Source organism: Mesoplodon mirus (genome assembly GCF_964341445.2).
Source record: "Mesoplodon mirus genome assembly, chromosome: 3".
Classification (NCBI taxonomy): Eukaryota; Metazoa; Chordata; class Mammalia; order Artiodactyla; family Ziphiidae; genus Mesoplodon; species Mesoplodon mirus.
The window spans coordinates 120,824,026-120,846,038 of record NC_138978.1 but is presented as its reverse complement, the minus strand read 5'-3'; the positions used below and the strand labels follow the sequence as shown (position 1 = coordinate 120,846,038).

At 56.4% G+C, this 22,013-nt stretch overlaps 1 protein-coding gene across 2 annotated transcripts; it reads right to left on the bottom strand.

Moving 5' to 3' along the window:
* Positions 1 to 1,594: 1,594 nt before the first annotated feature.
* Positions 1,595 to 20,576, bottom strand: NTRK1 (neurotrophic receptor tyrosine kinase 1; the record flags this gene model as incomplete). 2 transcript variants are annotated; one of them, XM_082615235.1, is made up of 17 exons in its annotated part: positions 1,595 to 1,780; positions 3,050 to 3,208; positions 3,567 to 3,807; positions 6,088 to 6,260; positions 6,460 to 6,590; positions 6,918 to 7,064; positions 7,554 to 7,656; positions 7,936 to 7,988; positions 8,158 to 8,175; positions 8,613 to 8,939; positions 11,125 to 11,257; positions 13,581 to 13,723; positions 13,973 to 14,118; positions 14,842 to 14,910; positions 16,772 to 16,843; positions 17,119 to 17,193; positions 20,350 to 20,576. In XM_082615235.1, 17 exons carry the CDS (start codon positions 20,559 to 20,561, stop codon positions 1,595 to 1,597), a joined length of 2,388 nt encoding a protein of 795 aa, XP_082471361.1. The 2 variants fall into 2 exon arrangements, with proteins under 2 accessions (XP_082471361.1, XP_082471362.1); XM_082615236.1 differs by lacking the exon at positions 8,158 to 8,175 and having other exon boundaries at positions 20,350 to 20,561.
* Between the last annotated feature and the right edge of the window lie 1,437 nt (positions 20,577 to 22,013).

Genomic DNA, 22,013 nt, shown 5'->3' with positions numbered 1-22,013 from the left:
TCCGTCTGTGTGTCTCTTTCTCCTTCTCTGTTTGCACCCTCTCGACAGTCTCTCAGCCTGTCTCCACATCTTTAGGTCCTGTCCCTCTCTGTGTCTGCATTGTCTCTCTCTTTGCACTGTCTCTGGGTTCACCTATTGGATTTGATCCCCTGACCCTACCTCTCCCAGCACGTTCCAACCTCCTCTCCTCCCAATCACTTCTGCTGAAGCCCTCCCTCCCGGGGGTGGCGCAGCATCAGCCCCACTCAGCCCAGGGCATGAGAGGAGGGCCTTTGAACTTGGCCCTCAAGGACCAGACCCCCGCATCAATCAGCCCGCAGCCCTAGATCAGACCTCCATTAGCACTAACCAGCCTGGACAAGAGGCAGACACCATCGGGCTAGGCCTAGGGGTGATAAGACCCAGATTGAATCACCGGGTGGGGAGAGCTGGGCACCCAGGGACATGAGACAGCCACGCCATTAGCCCTGAGGAGCCATGGGGAGCGTGGGTTATTGCAGGAGCTGGGCAGGTGATTGGAAGTGATGGGGCTGAGGGTGGGAGGAAATTGCTCCTCCCTGGCTCCAGGGTGAGGAAGATGGGGGCAGGGCCCAGGTTCTGGGATGGGGGACCTCACCCAGCCTCGGAGCTGACAGAAGCCTCGGGCCAGTGGTGGCCTCGGGCCAGTGGTGTTCCAAGGGACAGAGGGGAAGGGAGAGCTTACCTCCTCCCTCGGGCAGAATGGAATGGGGAGATGGCTTGGTCCTTAGGAAATAGCCACCTTGCTCAATTCCTGGCCTCCAGGTATGGATCTCAAAGAACTTAGAGCCAAGAAGAGTGACAGAGGGGAAGGAACAAGGGGTCCTGCTTCCCTCAACCATTCCTTTATCCTACTCCTTGCCTGTACCTGCCACATGTACACAAACACACACACACACACACGTGTGCATGCACGCGCACGTGCGCTCTCATGCATACATGCGCCCACATACGCAAGCCGTCCCCTTTTCTTTCTCAACCTTTTGTTGTATTGTGTGCTTGCTCTGTTCTGGGCACACCAATACAAGGAACACTCACCCCACCAATGCTTCCATCCTGTCCACCTCCACATCTACCTTCAATCCCTCCTACTGCAGCCTTCCTGAATGAAATACAGAGATAGGCAATTAGGGTCTGAAGGTCCGGGAGGCTTGACCTGAGGCTGCCTCACCACCAGGCGGACAGGATGACCATGGGACTGGGAGGCAAACCACAACTACGAGGTGGAGGTGACAGCTGCATGCAGCAGGGGTAGGTGGCTGAGGTTAAGCAGAGAGGGGGAGGGTCCCAGAGAGTCATCCCCCTACCTGAGTCCCAATAACCCCCTCCCAGAACGACATCATCCCAAGAATTGGCAAGAGACACAGCCAAGGGATAATAAATATAATTGCTATGGTGGAACCCTGCCTAGAGAAGCAGGAACATCCTCCGCTCTCAGACCCCACCTGTCCCCTCCCGCATGCTGAGGGTGAGTTAGATGCTTTGAGATCACCCTGGGGCTGCTGGGAGCCATGGGGGTCGCTGAGGGCAGGCTGCAGTATTCCGGCTACCCAGCCCCAGCCCCTGGGCCAGCCTCCTAGCCCAAGACATCCAGGTAGACAGGAGGCGCCTGGGCAAGGGCTTGCAGCCGGGTGTGCACATCCTTGATGCTGTGGCGTTGTTGGGGCTCCCGCTGCCAGCAGCCTCGCATAATGGCGTAGACCTCCGGTGGGCAGGCACGCGGCCGCTCCAGCTCACGTCCCTGCGTGATGCACTCGATCGCCTGGGGCCACCAGAGGGAGAGAGAAGAGGGCACACTGGGCTGGGGGCAGGAGAGTGAGGCCAGACCCAGCACTGCCTCTGCCTCATTGAAGCTCCCAAGGCAGGTCATACGATATGTCTGGGCCTCGTGATAATCTGAAAGGATGCAGTGAATCCCGAGATTCCTTTCTACTCTGACACTGAGCAGTGGAAGGATTAAAGTTAGAGAGACCCTGGGAGGGTTGGGCTGGGGTAGAATTGTATCCCGAAGGGCTGGAATCAGACCCTAGGAAGACTTGCCAGGTGGGCTAAGGAAGGGGAGGGGCCAAGGCATTTGCCAAATCCATCAGTTTAGTGTTGAGGGCTGCATGGATGAAGGGAAGGGTTCTCCATCTCTCGGCTCCAGAGGGCAAAAAGAAAACAGAGCAGGGTTGCAGGTAAAGGCCTTGAAAAGTGGCTGGCTTGCATTTTAAGGTGGAGGGCAACCCCACTTTTTTTCTCTTCTGTAGGTGCCACTCTGTGGGGACCTAGCTGCTCTTAAAAGAAAACTGCAGCAGGAAAGATCAAAGTTAAACTACAGGAAGGACTGCAAGAGCAGCTAAGGGATCCAAAGAAGGAGAGACTGTGGCAGGGAGATGCTTGAAGGGCCTGGAGTCTCTTCCCCCCTTCTTCCCTCCCTCACCATTAGAGGGCTTGGGTTATGGGCGGCACCAATTCCATTCCTTCTCTCACTGCTTGAGAAAATTAAAATCTATAACCCTCTCTCCCACGCCACCAGCCTTCAGGGAGCAGACTGCATTAGGAGGAGAAATGGAAACTGACAGCTGCGAGCCAAGGAGGGGGTGGGGGGAGCTGCTCTGGGAGAGGGAACACCTGTGTCCAGCCAGGAGCGCAAGGGGAGGTGTAGGACCGTCCTTCTCACAGTCTAACCTCCAGCTTTCCTGCTGCAGCATCAGGCCCTCTCGTGCTGTGTTCCTCTTTCCATGCCTCTCCCTTTCACCCTGATGATGCCTACTAGGTCTATAAAATGCAGCTAGGGATGGAGGTCTGGGCTCCATTTATAAGTGCTTTGAGGTTCCCCCAGGAGCCAGTTAGAATAGGAGAAGGAAGAATGTGAGAAAAGAACAGGGTTGGGGTGGAGAGAGCAGTGTTAGCAGTGTCGTGCTGGATGGGTGCCCGGCCTGCCGGCAGTGGGATGAGGGGCAGAAGGGGACAGAATTTCCTGAAAAAGCGACCCGAAGGAGCGGGGAAAGGGTGGCCGGCAGGGAATGACCCATGGAGCGGGGCTGACCTCTGTGTTGGAGAGCTGGTACCAGGGTTGCTTGCCATAGGTGAAGATCTCCCAGAGCACCACGCCGAAGCTCCACACGTCGCTCTCGGTGGTGAACTTGCGGTAGAGGATGCTCTCAGGTGGCATCCAGCGGATAGGCAGCATGGTGCGGCCTCCCACCTGCCGGCGTGCGGGCGCTGCGTCATTTCCTGCGGGCGCCCTCCGCGGACGGCCTCTCCTGACGCGGACCCGCCCCCAGTCCCGTCATTAAAAATAAATAGAAGTGGCTCACCCGCCCAGGGCTAAAAGGGAAAAACCGATGGTGCCGTTTCCCTCCGTGATAGTGGAGACAGACCCTCCTCCACTGGGGGCCGAGGGGGTAGGAGGAGGGTTAAAAATCAGAGCTAGAGAGTCTCAGACACCACACTGCCTGAGGAAGAGGAAGGCATGCCCAGCAAGGGCAGGCACCAGAGGGGGACTCGGCATTAGCGTGTCTACAGTTTGGATGCTGTGGGAGGGGTCGGGGTGAAAGACTTACGCGGTAATAGTCGGTGCTGTAGATATCCCTGCTCATGCCGAAATCGCCGATCTTGACCACTAGTCCCTGACCCACCAGACAGTTGCGCGTGGCCAGGTCCCGATGCACGAAGTGCAGACCCGCCAGATACACCATCCCCGCGGCAACCTGGCTAGCCACGGCCAGCAGCTGCCCCAGGCCCAGAGGCCCTGGAGCCACGTCCTCCCCGCCAGCCAACAGCTTGGCATCAGGCCCGTGGGACCTTCGAGAAAGAGTGAGGGAGAAGGATAGGCTGGGAGGAGAGAACCCCCAGGAGCCTGAGAGAAGGGAGCCCAGGGAGCTGGGGGTTGGGGGGTCGGGGAAGGGACTCAGGGAATGGAGGAAGGAAAGAACAGGGGAGGCAGCTGTCTGGAGGGACCGGGATGGGGGCCGGCTGGTGTGCCCCACCTCTAGAGCTTCCACTGGTGCCCACACTTTCCACATTAATGCCTTCTTCTCAGGCAGCCCCCTTGAACTCCAAGCCCACTGGAGCTGCCCACTGGCCCCTACATCTCTTGCCCGGGTACACCTCCGACTCAGCTCTTGCGAAGATGCTCAGCATCGTCCCCCAGGCCTGCCCCTGCCTCAATGAAGGGAACATCCCCCACCCAGGCTGTGAGCCTGAAATCTGGTAGTCCTTGATTCCTGCCTCTCTCACCTTTGCCCTCGGTATCCAGCCTTCCTTCCAAAGGTTTCCAGGATGCCCTCCTCCTCCCCACAGCCATCCCTCTAGACCAGTCCCTGATCATTCATCTCCATTCTCCAAATGTTCCTTCTTCTGAAGCTGTCTGAGCTGATGGTTTTGTCAGTACTGCCCTTTCCTACTGGCCAACTTTCTCCTCAACAATTTATTTCTTCACTTATTCCAGGTAACATCTCCAATGTGCCAAGCACCAGAGCTACAGTGGAGGGTAGGATGCAGATAAACAGGTTACAGCAGTGCAGTGTGGGGGGCACCTGATGGGCACTCAGGGTAGGGATGGAAGAAGTCAGGGAAGGCTTCCTGGAAGAAGAGACATCTAAACTGATACTCAAGCCCTTGGGAAGGGAGGTGGGTAAGCCACTTGAAGGGGTCGGGGACAGGGGTGGGTGAAGGGGCTGGGAAGGAGACCCAGTGTACCAGGCAGAGGTAGAGGCCCAGAGGCGAGGAGAAATAGAAATAGGCCCCTCCTAGGGGAAGTCTTCCAGACTCATCTAGGAGATTTCATGTTTCCCTCCTTTGGTTTCCCCGTGCTCTGTCCACTATATAAAGCTGCTTTTCTTCCATCCTGGACCCCAGATGGATCCTGGCTTGCATCCGGTCCCTAGCACAGAGCCCACACCGCATCTGGTGAGTAAGGGGAAGGGCTCCTCTTTGGCCTCCTCTTGACTTGGGTTCCTCTGAGCCAATTCACCTCCACATTTAACCTCAGGTCTGCCCTCACCTCCTTCCCGCTCCACATCCTCCACAGGCTCCTCCCCATGCTCAAGATAAGCTCATACTCTGGGGTCTCTCCCAGCTGAATTTTGCGACCTGGCTACATGAATGACCTGTCACTCCCAAAGGAATGTTTGGAGACCAAATCACTACCATCAGCTGTACAAACACACTCATCCAGAACCACAGTCCCCCGTTGTCCCTCTTACTGGTAGGGAAACTGAGGCCAGAGAGGAAATCTACTTGGCAAAGTAGTCTCAGATAATAAGTCACAGTTGATTCCAAACCCTGGCCCTTTCCCTGCCTTCACACTGCCCCAACCTCACAGGGGGTCCACCTCATCAGAGGAGGACTCGACGAAGGGAATAAGTGACCATCACAGTCAGGGGTTGAGAGCAGGGCTCCGCCTGGGGTCACATCTCCCTGGACCATTTGTTACCTGTGTGCCCTTGAGCAAGTCACTTAACCTCTCTAAGCCTCATCTGAGAAATGGGTACATTTCTTGAAGTTATTAAAATTATCAGTACAAATTAGTTAACATATCAGAGTTGTTGTGTCCAAAGCCAAAGAAATGAATTTTTGGTAACTTTCTTCAAGTATAAATTGCCATATATGCTAGGAGACTATGAAAAATCAATATACATTTATATTATTATACAGACATATATGTATAAGCACAGACAGTCATAATTAGAATGAATTATAAAATATAGAGCATAGTGCCTGGAGCGTGGAAAGTGCCTGATAAATGTCTGTTATTGCTGTTATCGTAGTTATCAAAACGGCCACCTCCTACAGGCCTGGCTTCTGTGTGCCACACGCAAGTGCACACACTCTCTGCAAAGCCCACCCATCCTGAAGATTCAGCTCGTGACTTCTGCTAAGGCAACCTCCCTGACATTGCCGCTCTGTCCTCCGCATGGAGTCTCCTCACATTCACACATTTGCCTCACATCTGCCTTGCGGACAGGGCCTTCCTGCTCCTTCTTGGTGTCCCACCCCCGGCAGTTCAGCAGACAAGCAGGGATGTGCTTGTAGGGAAGGGACGACGGGCCAGGGGCCAGCGCCAGGGCCAGGCCCTCATACCGGAGGAAGCGGTTGAGGTCACCGTGCCTCATGTACTCAAAGACCATGAGCAGCGGGCGGCCCTCGGTGCAGACGCCAAAGAAGCGCACGATGTGCTGGTGCTGCAGCATGGTGAGCAGCTCGGCCTCCCGCTGGAAGTCCTGCCGGGCGCTCTCAGACACCTCCTTCAGCGCCTGGATGGCAGGGGCAGGGACAGGCCTGGGTGAGGGCCCAGCCTTGACCTCCCCACGTCCAAGGTGACCCATCCACCCCCAAGTCATGAACCATGCCAGACCTCAGCCTCCCACCCAGCAGCCTGAGCACCCCATCCTGGAATGATGGTGCTCTGGGGGGGGGGCCCGGGCCGGCAATATCACATGGCCAAGGTCTTACCTTGACGGCCACTAGCATCTTGTCCTGCTCAGGCAGCAGGTTGTGGCACTCAGCTAGGAAGACCTTCCCAAAGGCGCCCTCGCCCAGCTCCCACTTGAGCACAATATCTCTGCGCTTGATGTGACGAACACCTGTGGGGGGGCTTGCAGGGTCAGACAAGAGCCCCAGTCTTGGGAAGGATGGGACAGGGCCAAGGACAGGACTGTCCAGCAGGGCTGTGCTCTGCACAGGGTGTGCCAGGCAAAGGGAAGGATGGACACTGAAAGTGAGCCTTCACACCTTCACCAAGCCCCATGACATGATGTGGACATGGGTGGCAGCGGGGTGGGAGGGAAGGCTTGTTCAGGCCTGGGGTGGGCAAAGGCAATGACACACAGGGGCTCCTACACATGCACACACACACGTACAAACACACACACACACACAGGCTCGCCCGCACCCTTGACCCAGCCCCTCACAGGCATCACTGAAGTACTGTGGGTTCTCAATGATGTGGCCTTGGAGCCCAGAGCTTTTGCCCTCGCTGGGAGACAAGGAGCTGCCACCCAATGTCATGAAATGCAGGGACATGGCCAGTCCATCCTCTGGAGCCAGCACGGTGGGGCCTGGGGAGGAGACACAGTCACATGGAAGGGTCACAGCCCAGGCACACACTCTAGCTCCTGTCAGGCTGCGGGTGTCATAACTTGCACGGGAGGAACAGAAGAGCTAGGAAGCAAGACAGCAGGCAGGAGGAAGGGGAGGCACTAAGGCCATTCTCTGTCTGGCTCCTGTCCAACCCCAGGCCCCATGGGCCACCAGAGAACCCCCCACTGCCCCCCCGCAGAGCCCAGACCTCCCAGACCCACTTAGTGTTTGACTACAATCCAGCCACCAATTAGCAGATGCTACCTCTGAAACTACCCCAGCTCCAGCACCGACACACTCATATTCACAAGCCCCATAGCCAGTCCTCGTATACCCCAAACACACACTCTGTAGAACTCCACGTGTGCACAGGCCCTCACACAGTGGACAGAGTGGGGAAGACCCAGCAGAAAACAAAGCCAGATGGACAGACTGACAGACAGCCATTCTGCAGCTCCCCAACTCACGGTTGATCCCAAACTTGTTCCTCCGTCCACATTTGTTGAGCACAAGAAATGTCGTAGAAAGGAAGAGGCAGGCAAAAACAGCCAGACCCACGGCCATGGAGACCTGAGGGTGTGGGGTGGTCAGATTTGGGGGTTGTCTGCACTCTCAGAGCTCCCCCATAGCAAACTGTTTCTCCATCCTGCATAGATGCCCAGAGCCAGGCCCCCAGACCTTCCTCCTCCTCCCCTGGGGCCCCCAAGTCACGGCTGTGAAGGAGGCTGATTAAGCTCAGGCCAGATTCTACTGATCTCTGTGCTCTGACCAGAAATGACATGCAGATGAGCCTCTAGCCCGGCCTCCTGATCCTAAAGTCCTGGACAAGCTTCCACTTCCCACGCTCACCCCAAAAGGTGTTTCATCCTTCTCCACTGGGTCTCCGGATGTGCTGTTGCTGTCTATGGGGACACAGGGCAGGAAGGATAGGCTTTGGCACACACTGTCTCCTCTACCGACTCCCCACCCTGGCCCCAGCTGACCCCCTAAGGATCAGGTTAACTGTACCCCCTGCCCCAGCCGCAGCTCCAGGGACCAGACAGAACCTGCCCTCCAGCCTGGGCTACTCACCCACTGGCGAGAAGGAGACTGCAGCAGGAGGGAGGAGAGAAAGCAATCAGATGGGGAAAAGAGCAGTGCGTCCCCTTCCCCCTCTGGGACTCATCCCTTCTTGGGTGGGGCTGGGATGGGGAGGTGGAGCTGCTGGACCTCAAGGGAGAAGATGCACTTGGCCCTTTTCCAGCTGGGCCAGGGATGCCCTGGTGCGTGGCTCTCTCTTCAGCCAGCCCAAGTGAATGGAAGAGCTCAGGGGTTCAGGACTCCTGGAGTTTGGGGGAGGCAGGGGCAAAGGAGGACAGCACAGAGCTGGACACCAGAACCCCAGGCTCCTTTCTGTCCAAGACCAGGCACCCCAACTTCTGAGGTCAGGATCACAGCAGGAAGTGGGCCAGGCATCCCTGGACACCTGGATCTGTACCCAGGTGGAACCCAGGGAGAGGGGGCAGGGTTCAGGGTGGCCCTCACACCGGGGATGGGGTCCTCAGGGTTGAACTCGAAAGGGTTGTCCATGAAGGCGGCCATGACGGAGGCGGCGGCCTGGCCCAAGGGGTTGGTAGCCAGCAGCGTGTAGTTGCCATTGTTGACGTGGGTGGGCTGGTTGAGGCGCAGGCAGCCGTGTCGCACGGTCTCATTGGCTGCCAGCTCCAGGAACTCGGTGAAGATGAAGCTGGTCTCGTTGAGCACAGAGCCATTGAAGAGCCAGCGCAGAGAGGGCGTGGGCTGCCCGTCCACTGAGAAGGGGATGCACCAGTGATGCTGCTCCAGGGCTGGCTGCAGGTGCACACTGGCGGGGACTGTGGGCCAGAGCGGGGGGCACAGAGAGTCTGGAAGCAGCTACAGACCTGACCAATCCTAGGCGGGGGTGGGAGTGTATAGCTGGAAATCAGGGGGTAGGCCTAAGAGAAACTGGTCAGCAGGCCCCAAGAGATTCATAAGGAGAGACGTTTTGAAGAAAGCTGACAGTAAATCTGAAATAAATCAGGCAGCAGGCATATAAAACTCAAGCTTAAACAGCTTAAGTGGTGGCTTTAAAGAAAATAAGTAACAGTCCTAGAGAAGTAGGGTACCGGCTTATGGAAATTAGACATGGAGTCTTTTGGATGAGGGATCTAGAAAAATTAAGTGTAATCAAGCCTAAAAAGATCAGGAAGGGGGCCTAAACATCAAACAAATATATATTAAAAAATATATATATATACAGTTTAAAACCTTTTGAAAAAAGTTATGGGTTTGAAATAGACCCAACCTGAAAGAAGCAAAAGCCCCTCAATAATAGAAAATATATATATACCTACATACACACTCACAACTGATACTGGAATTCCAGCCAGCACTCATGCAATGGAATACTACTCAGCAGTGAACTGAATGAACTAATAGTTACTCCCATTAACGTGGACGAATCTTACAAAAATAATGTTGAGGGACTTCCCTGGTGGGCCAGTGGTAAAGAATCTGCCTTACAATGCAGGCGACGCAGGTTCAATCCCTGCTCAGGGAGCTAAGATTCCATATGCTGCAGGGCAACTAAGCCCATGCACCACAACTACTGAGCGTACGTCAACAAGAGAGCCCACGTGCCACAAACTACAGAGCCCAGGCACTCTGGAGCCTGCGTGCCACAACTAGAAACAGAAAACCCACGCACGTCAACGAAAGATCCCTCATACCTCAACAAAGATCCTGTTAAGATCCCGCAACTAAGACCCGACGCAGCCAAAATAAATAAAATAAATAATAAATCTTTAAAAAAAAATGTTGAGCAGAAGAAACTAGACACAAAATAATACGAGGTATGATTCCATTTATACAATGTACAAGAACAGACAAAACTCAACCATATTGATAGAGAAGCATACGTGTGTAAAATTATTATTATTATTTTTTTTTTTTTTTTGCAGTACGTGGGCCTCTCACTGCTGTGGCCTCTCCCGTCGCGGAGCACAGGCTCCGGACGCGCAGGCCCAGCAGCCACGGCCCACAGGCCCAGCCGCTCCGCGGCACATGGGATCCTCCTGGACCGGGGCATGAACCCGTGTCCCCTGCATCGGCAGGCAGACTCCCAACCACTGTGCCACCAGGGAAGCCCTAAAATTATTTTTTAAAGCAAGGAAATGATTATCATAAAAGTCAGGATGGGGTGGAGGAGAAGGATGGGGTTCTGAATGGGGAGAGGAAGAGAGTCTCTTCTGAACTGCTGGTAAGAATAATTACTGTTTAAGGTGTATACGTTTTATGTACATATCTATGTATGTTATGTTTCACAAGAAGAAAAATTTATATAACATAGAAGATTTTAAATAATTTGTGGCAGACCTAGGGAAGTTAGGCAGTAAGCCTAAAGGGAACTTAGGTGGGGAATTTCTTCTTTTAAAACTAGGATGTAGGGACTTCCCTGGTGGTCCAGTGGTTAAGAATCCGCCTTCCAATGCAGAGGTCACAGGTTCGATCCCTGATGGGGGAACTAAGATCCCCGCATGCTGAGGGGCAACTAAACCCGGGCCACAACTAGAGAGAAGCCAGCACGCTGCAATGAAGAGCCCGCCCACCGCAATGAAAGATCCCGAGTGCCGCAACTAAGGCCCAATGCAGCCATTAATTAATTAATTAATCAATCAATAATTAATTAATTAAAAATTTAAAAAATAAAACTAGGATGTAGGGCAAAAGTTCTAAGGAGGAACGGACATGAAGAAATACAGCAGAGCAGTGAGAACGGGCAGGCAGCTGGTGTTGAGGGCTTCAGGTAGCAAGACTTGGGCAGGGGCCAAAAATAAATCTATCTCCATCCCTCTGGCCTTGACGAGCCCCCAGGACTTCCCTCAAAGGATCAGGTTTTCATGGGAATCTGGAAACAGCTGGGAGGGAGCAGCTGTGGACACACACATCCCACTCCTTTCCTGCAGCCCCCCACGCTCACATGCTCTTTTCAGGGAAGAAGGGATGGGGGTGGGCACAGGGGCAGTCATTGGGACTCACAGGAGACGTTGACCTGGACGGAGACTTCAGCCCGGCCCACGTCATTCTCCGCCCAGCACGTCACGTTCTTCCTATTGAGATCACTGGTGACATTGGCCAGGGTCAGTCCCAAGGACGGCAGACTCCCAGATTGCTGGGTCAGAGAAGAAAGGGGAAAATCAAGAAAAGCTTTAGCTAGCTTGGGATTGGAGGCAGGGCAGCTGGAGCTGATGTCTTTGGGGACCCCCTCTGGCCCAGATGGAAAAGGGAGAAAGGCTGGGTGGGAGGGGAAGGAAAAAGGTGTGGGAGAGAATATAGCAGAGAATGGCCCTCCTTTAGAGCTTGTTTGCAGATTCTCCTGGATCATTTGTTTAATGATCTGAAAAATCTAGAACACAACCAATAACCTCAAAATAGGCACAAAGTACCCCAAGCCATAAAACCACCCATCTAAACAGCTAAATAGATGTCACAAATCCCAAGTACTACATATGCACAACTAATTGGAAAACCAGCTAGGACCTCACCACCTACTCATTCTTGTTTTACACATAGTTCTAAGAAACTTAGTCTCAGCCCAAGGAAGATCAGAAACAAAGAGATGGTGCTGGTAACAGGGCAGCAGTTAGAAGCAACGGTAGAATCATGATGACTACCTTTGGCAGATGGAAAAAGAGAGTGAAGTTAGAGAGAAGCTAAGTGACTTGGTTCTGAATCATCATCAAAAGACTGAATCAGATTCAGATTCTCTTCCTAAGACACCATGGACGTTATATGGCCTTAAGACAATTCTTAATCTTGCTAAACCAAGATTTTCTTATTTTGTAAGCTGAAGAGGTAAACAAAATGATCTTTTGACATTTTAGAAAGCTAGTTTCATAAAATGATGAAAATAGATGAAGTAGTGGACAAATCTGATTTATCTGGAAATTTTGTAAATGTGGAATCCCTTGAATAAATACCACGAAAGGTGAAGTTTTTCTGGGCTTCCACTGGAATATGTGAGTTCAAAGATTCCAGAAGAGCTCTGCAGCCTCTTATGCAAGGCCTGGGTTCCAGCCACCCCAAGGGGAAGCCCTGCCCTAAGATTCTCTCAGCTGTCCCATCTCCTCCAAGTCACCCTGGGGTATGGGGTCCCATGAACTCTTCCCTTTGAGCTGCTCTGCCACCCTTCACACTCCTGAGGGGGACCAGCCTCCCCTCCCCTCCACTTAACCCAGTTAGGCTATGGCTTTTCTATAGGAAGTCTCCAGAAAACAGAAGTGGTAGCAAACATGTAAAGCTCCCAAAGAGAAAAGCAAAAACCTGCAGCTTCCCAAAACAGATAGCTTATCAAAGGTCTCTCCACAGATGGTCATGCCCAGCCTCTTGCTTCTGTCTTGTCCCCTTTTCCATTACTCACTCTCAGTGGATTTGATCTCTGGGAGAGGAGAAACCACTCAGTGGCTTGTGGTCCCTCCACCATGTCTGGACCCCCTGCTCAGGGGTCCAGTGGTTCCTCCTTCAATATTGTTCCAGGGGCCACCAGCAATTCTGGGGTTGACTCCACTCCCAAAGCGAGGGCCTCCAAACTGAACACCACACCCCTGCTTTCACTGACCCAGCTCCTTCCAGGGACTGGACCCTCTGTGTCCATCCATGAGGGGCCAGCTTTCAGGGTGGGCACAGTCCAACGTCAGCCCCTGCTGACCTTGTCCATGAGGCCTCCTGAGTCAACTACAGCTACTCTCAGCTGCCCGTCGCCAGCCTGAGGACAAAGGGCAAGACCTGGGAAGATGCCCAAAGACCAATCTGGATAAGAGATATAGAGGCCAGAGAGTGCCCAGAGGCAGGCAGGACATCAGAAGGCCATCATATCTACCTCCTCAGCTGACAGATAAGAAAACCAAAATGCAGGCAGGCTGAGGGATTTTTCCAAAAGTCACTCCAAGAATTAATTAGTGAGAGAGCTGGAACCAGACCTGTGCCTTCTTTATTAATATGCTCATCACACACTCAAGAGGATGTTGCTTCCAGAATCTCCAGAAAATGACCGAAAGGCCCCCAAGAACTGGCCTGGGTGCAGCACCACAAATATTGCACCCTGTCCCTGGTTCTCAGTTTCCTTATCTAGAAAGGAGGTGGATGGGAGAGTTGGTCTGTTGGGTTCCCCTGCTCAGCTCCAACATGTGAGGGCTCTGTGACCCTCTCTCTTGTGGCCAGCACCGTGATCTCAGAGTGGGGACCTAAGTTTTGGCGGATCGGTGGAGCCTGGGGTCCTTGCTGGGCCAGGGCCTGGCCTGAGGGCAAGTGCATGCCTGCGGCTGCCCAGCAACACAAGCCTTAGTCCCAGGGGTCTAAACCATCTCTGTCCATCCCTCACCCTTTATGTGCTTCTTATTTGTTGTCTCTCTTTCCCTGTCTTTGTCTCCTGTGCTCTGTGCAGGCCTCGAATCAGGAGGGGGCCATGGGGGCACGGGCGGTGGAGGGCTTCTCACCATCACCGTGGCTGACTCCTCCAGCTCCGTGAGGATCCAGCCAGCCTGCTCCAGGCCCTGCCCCTCCACCTGGCACTGCAGCAACACGTCGTCCCCCACGTCCACGGAGGCATTGGGCATCTGGACCTTCAGCGTGGGCACACCTGGTGGCCCAGGATGCCCGAGGGGCGTTAGAGCTGGGAGCAGCCTCCGAGCCCCGCCCAAGGGTGGTGCTCCTTCTCCCACCCTCCTCAGAGACCCTGCCCCTGCCCCCCAACCTTCAGCTTCCCCCAGCTCTTGCCAATGCCCGTTTCCCAGTCCCTCTTCAGGGCTCACCCCCTGAGCCCTGCCCAGTGCCCTCTCCCCAAGCACGGTGCTCTTTCCCAGCCCCTCACATCACCTCCAGCACATACCGCAGCTGGTGTTGGACATGAGGGCGAGGGGCCCCTGCCCGGGACACTGTAGCTTCTGTTCCCGCACTCCGCCCAGCCCCTCCTCCTCCCAGCGCTGCAGCCAGAGCAGGGCACAGGTACAGTGCAGGGGGTTCCCCGACAGGACTCTGGTGGGTGTGGGGGACACCAAGAGAGTCAGGGGAATGGCAGATGTGAAGGAAGTACTACAGCAAGAGGGAGTGCAGTTAGACAGCAGGGTGGACTGTCTAGAGGTGAAGGAGTGGGGACACGGGAGAAGTTCCTCTCATGGACCCCCCTCACAAGACACTGCTGAAAGAAATAGAATGCCGAAAGTCAAAGACAGCCAGCTGTGGGCTACGTGGAATTCCCTCACCTGGGCTCCCCAGGGTGAAAAGCCAGGTGAGGGCTCCAAGTAGGGTGACAAGGAGAGAAGGGCACAGCCTTCTGGGGTGACCCAGAGGCCTTAGGCGCCCACCAAACACACATGGACCACTGCCGTCCCACCCATCCCATGAACACTGTGGGCGGATGTACCCGTGTGCACAGGCCCCGAGAACCATGCCAGCCCCCAGCCCCCCAAGCACACACACAATCAGTTGTCCAGGCCAGCTCTCCACCCCCCACCCCAAATGTGCCCAGGGCAATCACACGTCAATGGGTGGGCCTGAAGCTTCTGCTTCGATGGGGGGGGTTCACAAGCATGCATGTGGACAGCCAAACACACGGTCCCCAGAGAGAACACCCCCCCCCAAAGTTCCACACAGACACAGCGACACATATCTTCACACAGAGGTTCAAGTGCCCGAGGGCACACACACACACACACACACACACTTGCTGCTCTTGCCCCTGGAAGTCCCCACACTCACAGTTCCTGTAGGGAGAGGCCCTGGACGGTTTTCCAGGAGAGAGACTCCAGAGCATTGAAGGACAGATCCCTGCGGGAGTTGAGACAGAGCAGACAGACCCTGTGAGCGAGCGACCTCGCTCCGACCCAGTGTGAGGGAGGGGAGGAGCCAGGAGGAAGCTGACATCTGGCTTCCCCAACCCCAGCCCCAGCAACTACAACTAGCCCGCGAGTCACTGGAGAGGGGGCACCGGCTGGGCTCTCTGAGTCCCGCTCTTCTCCCTGGGACAACAAGGGTTAACCGCACTGAACCCCCTCCCCAGACCCCAGGGAGGCGGGGTGGTCTGAGGGAACAGCCGCTGCCCCTCCCCAAGCCTTGGCCCCAGCTGGCAAAGTGCTGAGGCCCCAGCTGGGGGCAGGGGCTCCATCTGTGCTGCCTGCCCACAGAGCCCAGGACGGGGCCAGAGGAGGAGGGGGAGCACGGGGCCTCCACACTCCCTTGCTGCCTGCCGGACGCCGTGCCGAGGATCTCAGAGTCCTTCCCCGGCTTCCCTCCCTACTCCTCCTTCTTTCCCCTCCTCAGGGACTAAGGAAAGTTGGCTGCAAGGGACCCCAGGCCCCCAGCCCCCTAGCTGTAGAGATGGAGAAAGGGAGTTGGGTGAGGGGCCAGCTCCAGGACTCTGCGCCCTGCACCAGGCTGCCACTCCGGGGACCCTCTGCCTCTGAGGGGCCTGCCCTGACCCCTCCCCTTGCCTAGCTGTCTTTCAGGTTGTGGAGGCTGAGATGGAGAGTGGCCACCACAGGGGGATCCCCAAGACTACCCGCCTTAGCGCTAGACAGAACCGAGTGTGCCTCTGTCCTGCCACTTACACCTGCATGACCTCAGCCCAGAAACTGAACACGTCTGATTCTCAGAATTCTCATCTAGAAAATGGAGATGACAGGGCTTCCCTGGTGGCGCAGTGGTTGAGAGTCCGCCTGCCAATGCAGGGGATGCGGGTTCGTGCCCTGGTCCGGGAAGATCCCACATGCCGCGGAGCAGCTGGGCCCGTGAGCCATGGCCGCCGAGCCTGAGCATCCGGAGCCTGTGCTCCGCAGCGGGAGAGGCCACAACAGCGAGAGGCCCGCTACCGCAAAAAAAAAAAAAAAAAAAAAAATTGAGATGACACTACCTTTCTCACCAGGTTGATTGTGAAGATCCACTGACCTAAGTATCGTGAGGTGTCACTGAGTACGCATTTTTAACTGAAGCCCTAGTACACAGTCAGTGAGGGTAACATCACCTCATTTTGTCTGTCATTGTTGCTAAGTCACGGACGCACAGAGAGTTTAGAGTACCCAGCACAACTCTGAACGGCAGGTTCCCACCACACTTCCCATCTCTCCACCTGCCAGTGGTGAGGGGAGGAGCTGAACTCCTACCCTCAGAGGGGCTGCCAGGGACTCCAAGGGTCTCTCCTTTGGAGGTGTCTCCTGCCCACCCCTGCCCCTCCCCCTCCTCTACGGAAGGGGTGGCTGTGACTCCCAGGGGAGTACACCTGAGTGGCAGATCTGATCCCCCAGCTCCCAGGCTATCCCAGGGGCCAGGGAGCAGGTGGGGGATAGAGTCCCGGCCAGAACCCAGGGCCCTGTTCCCGATCCTTGCTCCCTTTGGACTGCTGTATATCTGAGCCCTGGGAATAAAACTGAGGCAGGCACCTATGAGAAGTGTCCCTGTAGCATGAAGCATGGAAGTGAGACAGCAAGAAGGACCTTCAGCTAGCAGGGGTGGGAGCTGAGGGCACCGCCATCCCTGAAGTGGATGAGAAGAAGGCCCCAGGAGAACGGGTGGAATGACTTCCCCGGCCAGGCTGGGGCCTTCCTCAGAACAGTTCCCTGGGGAGGGCCAAGCCTATTAGCCACCCAAGCCTAGGTGTCTTCTCACCCCCCTCTGCCCAGCCCTGGCCACTCACAGGCGACGGAGACGAGGAGTGAAATGGAAGGCATCTGGCGCCACGAAACGGAGACCACTCTTCACGATGGTGCTGGGGAGGGTGCAGCAGGATCAACACCAAGAGTCGTAGCCACCCTGGGTCACACTCTCTGCCCATGCCAGCCCTCCGGTCCCCCGTGCTGAGCCCTGGACCCCTCCCCACCCTCCTCAAAGCTTTCTCAGCCACCCTGGACCCCTGAGACCACTGAGCTCACTGAGCAGCCAGCCCCTCCATCCTCAGCCTCTCAGGACCTCCCACGCCCCTCCCAGGCCCCTTGAGCCCTCCCTGACCCTCTGGTCCCCCAGGCCCTGTGTGGAGCCCCTCACAGGTTTCTCAGCTCCCCCAGGCCCCTCAGGTCACTGAGCTTCAGCTGCCACAGATGCTGCTGGTTCTCGATGTAGCTGTGGGGAGAGGGGATGGGAGTCACAGGGGCCCAGGCCCACACTCGAGTTCCCACACCCACCCACCTCCCTCCCTCCCAATCACATGCATGTGTGCACACATGCACCCGGTCACACAAAAACCTGTTTACACGCGTACACATGCACAGGCATGCCCACACACATGCATCCTCATATGCATGGAGATCCACTACCTCACACAGCCATACCGTCCCATGCATGCATCTTCACACCACCACACATGCACACTCTCACACACTCAAGCATGCACACACACAGATGTGTAAACATATGCACAGAGACACATCTCCTCACACACGTCCACACATGCATGCGTGAACCCCCAGGTGTGCCCATGTGCATGCTCACGCTCTCCTATGGGGACAAACATAGCTGCACAACTCTCATGCGCACACACACACACATGTGAGAATGTGTGGGCATACTCACACTCATAAACACACACAAGTCCATTTGCAGCTTGGCGTTCTGCTTTTAAACACAGAGCCTCTCCTGCACACGCTCAACAATAGGGGGTCACGCTGAAACGCTCGCTTCCACAAAGGGCCTACGCTCATCCCTGCCACTGCCCCACCCAGCACAAAGGAAGCCCTGTGGCCATGTAAATATGCGCTCCCAAACACACCGCTCAGGGGCCACCGTCTGGGCTCACCCATACTGCTGTGCACGCGCACACGCACAGACACACACGCACACACCCCACCTTCTCCCCCTCATAGCTGGTCCCTCCCCACATTCAAGAAGCAACCCCTCCATCGCCCCCCCATCTTTCAGCAAAGCGAGTGACAGGCATAGAGGCTGTCAGTCAGGGACCCCTTGAGCCCCTCCCTGCCCCAGGAGGGATCCAGGGAGGAGGAGAGGGGCAATGAGAGGAGGGAGTCAGAGTTGGGGACAGTGGAGAGGCACCGAGTGGCTGTGTTTCACAGCGAGAGGGCAATGGGAAGGCGGAGGGTGGGGAGCAGGATGCAGAAAAACAAAGAGATAGCAAAACAGGGACACCTAGGAGGAAGGACTGACAGGAGGAGACTGGCAGCGAGACAGAGACAGACAGACAAGGAGAGAGACAGATAAGAAAAGGGAGACAGAGGGACAGAGAGCACAGAGAGCCAGAGAAAGCAAGATGGGAAGAAGAGAAAGAAAGAAGTAAAAGCAGACATGCAGGGGTGGGGGATTTCTGACGCCCCAGGCCCTGTCCAGCTTCTGGATCTGGCATGCCAGGGAGTTCCTGAGAAGTCAGCTGCCCTGCAGTGGCACGTCAGGCCTGCCTCCCCCACACACAGGGGCCCCTGACTCACTGCCTGTTCTCAGAACTCTCCCCCTCTACCATGTACTTTCCTCAATTGTGGGAACCAGGACCAGCCTGAATGACCCCTCCCCGCCAGCCCTTCCCAGACTTGGCCCCTGCAGGACAGCCAGGCATCAGGTCCTCAGTCCCCTGAGGTCTCAGGAGTAAAACTCCAGTGACTCTGAGAGAGAGTAGGTCCCTGTCCTGCCAACCCCCCACCAGCCCCTGCCCAAAGGACCTAGAGCTATAGGGACCCCGGGAGGGGGTGAGAACGTAGTGTGGCTGGGTGTGTGCAAACTGTCAGGCAGCGTGCTCAAAGCTGCCTCATTCGTTTGGATTCATAATCAATCTGTCTATTCGAGTCCATTATCTCCTCGTTAGCTCTGCCGGGTGAGGAAGGAGGAGGGGACCTTGCAGGCGGAGGCAGGGGTTAGACTGCCACCCCACCCAGAGGGACAGCTCAGCTCACCACCCTGCATGCCTCCCACCCCCCCAGCCCCAACCTGTCCACACTTCCCACCCCCCACTCCCCCAGCTGGACCTACTAGGGGCTTGGAAGGGAATCAGAAAAAGAGAGCGCTGATGGGGAGCATTCAGGAGCCTGGGCCCTGCTTTGAAGGCCCAGAGTGATGAATGGACGGGACTGGGGGTGGCAGTCTGGACCTCAGGCCCCCTTCCATCATGCAGAAACCTAGGTCCAGACCAAGACAAGGCCATCTTGCCTCCTCATCTCCCTAGGGCCATTAGGGAGAGAGATCAAGTACCTTCCTGTTAATTACCACAAGATACTCAAGTAACTCAGTGCAAATTATCGCAGGCTGCTCAAGTCACTTCCAGACATCGATGGCCCCTGCCTCGGATACCTTCCAGCCTGTCACACATGAGGCCAGGGTTCCTTGCCCATTCGCTAACCCCAGGCCACAGGAGGAGAATATTCTAGCACTTCCTTTCTTCTTCTAGAAGTCTTGCTGGCCCCGCCAGCCACATAGAATACTCAAGTATTTTCCAGCCACCACCATGCGATACTTGAGTACCTCTAGGCCAGTAAGTACAGAATACTCCCATAGGTTTCACCCACTGCTAAAAAGTACTTGAGTATTTTGTAACCAATTACTGCAGGATGTCAGAGTACTGCAAGTGCTGGAGATTCCTCTTAGTTTCCGGTCCCGAAGGGAGGAGAGTCTCTCAGCAAGGCCCCTGACTCCCTGCCCAAAGTAGGGAGACAAGGGTGGTGAGGGAGATGGGGTGGGGAGAGGGAAGCCAGGTGGGGCTCTCATTTCCCACATCCAAATAAAGAGGTGGTGTGGACAAGAGATGGTGGAAGCGGGAAGAAGAGAGCTCAACAACCAAGCTATGGCTCCTCAGCGCCTCCCACCTATTCCAGTTCAATTCCCAATTCCAGAGAGAATTGGTGTTGCCTGGTCATGACAAGGAAGGGGGAGGGGGCTGATTTCTCCCTGGAAAGGGGAAATGGTGAGGATGCCAAACTGGGGGGGCGGGGGGATGTCTCTGCAGATAACCACCCCCTGCATAGGGCAGAGGGTGGACTCCTGGCTGAGCTCTAGAAAGCGGTTTCTAGAAGGCTGGGCTCTCTCAGATTTGGTCCACAGAGAGCCCCCTTTCCTCTCCTCGAAGCTGGCACCGCAGCTGCCCTGAGCCCAACTTCCAGGCAGTAACTGCGGAGGCTGCCAGGGCAGCGGAGGAAAGCCGAGGCACAGCCGCGGGCTGCACGGTATCAGCCTCCCGCCGCGCCCGCCCCACCTGATCCAGCAAGCAAGCGGCGAGCCCGTGCCCACGGGGCACTGCTATACCCGCCTGTCCCTGCGCCCCCTCGCCCGTCAGACACTCACAGCTCCGTCAGGTTCTCGGCGCCTGGCAGGTGGCGGAGGCTATCCAGGGCCCCAGGCCGGGTGCAGCGCAGCCCCGAAGGGCCGTGGGGGCAGCAGACATCGGGGCAGGGTGCAGCGCCCGCAGATGCCAGCATCAGCCAGGCCAGCAGGCTGCCCGGCCCCGTAGCCCGGCAGTGCCCGCCGAGTTGCCCGCGCCGTCCGCCTCGCAGCATCGCGGCGGCGCCCGCCTCGCCCCGGCCGGGCAGCCGTCTGTGCGCTTCCAGCGGCGGCTGCCTGGCTTCCCGCGACATGTGCGCTGGGCAGTGTTAAAGACCCAGCCGCCAGGAAAGGGCGGAGCCAGCGGCCCCCGCCCGGCCTCGCTCCGCCCCCTCTGACTCCAACCCCTCCCCCTCCTCTTCTAAGTCCCCAACTCTGCCCCCACCCTGGCAGCCTACTCCCCCAAGATCCCCCCAGCTCCAGGAGACGCGGAAGGGCAGCCGCAGAACTCCTCGGAGGTGTCTGCTGGGAGTAGGGGAACTGGGAAGTTGATACATTATTTCTTCCAGCCTAAAGAAGCTATATTTAGGGGGGAGGGGAGATGACTGAGCTTTGGGAAAGCTTGCCGTCCAGGTCATCCTAGCCAGCCCCCGGCCTCAGATCTCACTCCGCACGGGACGCGTGCCTGAGGGACTGTGCATGTCACTTGGGATAAATTAGGGGAAACACTCTCTAAAGCCTAGAAAGGAATGGGAAGGTATCCCCAAATGACCAAACGCAAGACCTGGGGAAGGAAAACAGAAGAGACAGAAAGGGAAGGTGTTGCCCCCAAACAGCCGGAGAATGGAGCCCCGGGAGCCGAGACGCCGATTTCCAGGAGAGGCCACAGGGTGGCACTGGAAGCCCGCGCGCAAAGGTGTGAGCTCCGCCTAGGTTGGGTGGGTGGGGGCGCAGTCTGCAGCCCCCACTGCGCGGCGCCTGGCGACCCAGCATCAGCCATTGACCCGAGCCAGCCGGCACTGGCCCCCAGGCTGGGCAGGGCCAAGCTGGGCTGGGCTGGCATCGATCGCCGTTCTGACAAGAGCATCGATTTCTGCGCGGAGAAATTAATAGCTCTCTTAGCTCCTCGGACGCGGGAGCCGCCCGCGGGCGGAGCTGGGGACCCGTCGGTCCAAGGAGGCCGCGCACCCGGAAAGCTCCGGGTCCCCAGCAGCAGTCAGAGGACAGGTCCCAGCCCCTTCACCCCGCGGGCCTCAAGCCGGGGAAAGGGGAAGGAAGAGGGGTTCTGGAGGAGGGACTTTTGGAGAAGGGTAGGGCAGACAAGGGCCCAAGGAACCCGCAAAGGAAGCCTTCCGAGAGGAGAGTTTTCTCCATCAGGGCCCCAGCACAGACTGTCCCCTAATTTCCCGAGACAGAGACAGACCGACCGACCAAGTAGCCTGAATTCAGGAAGGTGACCAGACAGAAGCGGGGCCCCACGGGGTCATTGCCCTCTCCACGAGGATTTTGGTTGGAACCAAGGGACTTAACTAGGACAGAGCCTTGCGCCCGAAAGCAGAAGTGACAGGCTCCTAAGGAGGTTGCCAGGGGCTCAAAGAAGCGAAGGACTTGACTATTCCGGAGACAGGTCGCACTCCCGCCGGGTTTCAAGCTCACCGGGTCGCTGCTGCCAGCAGTTACCCCGCAGG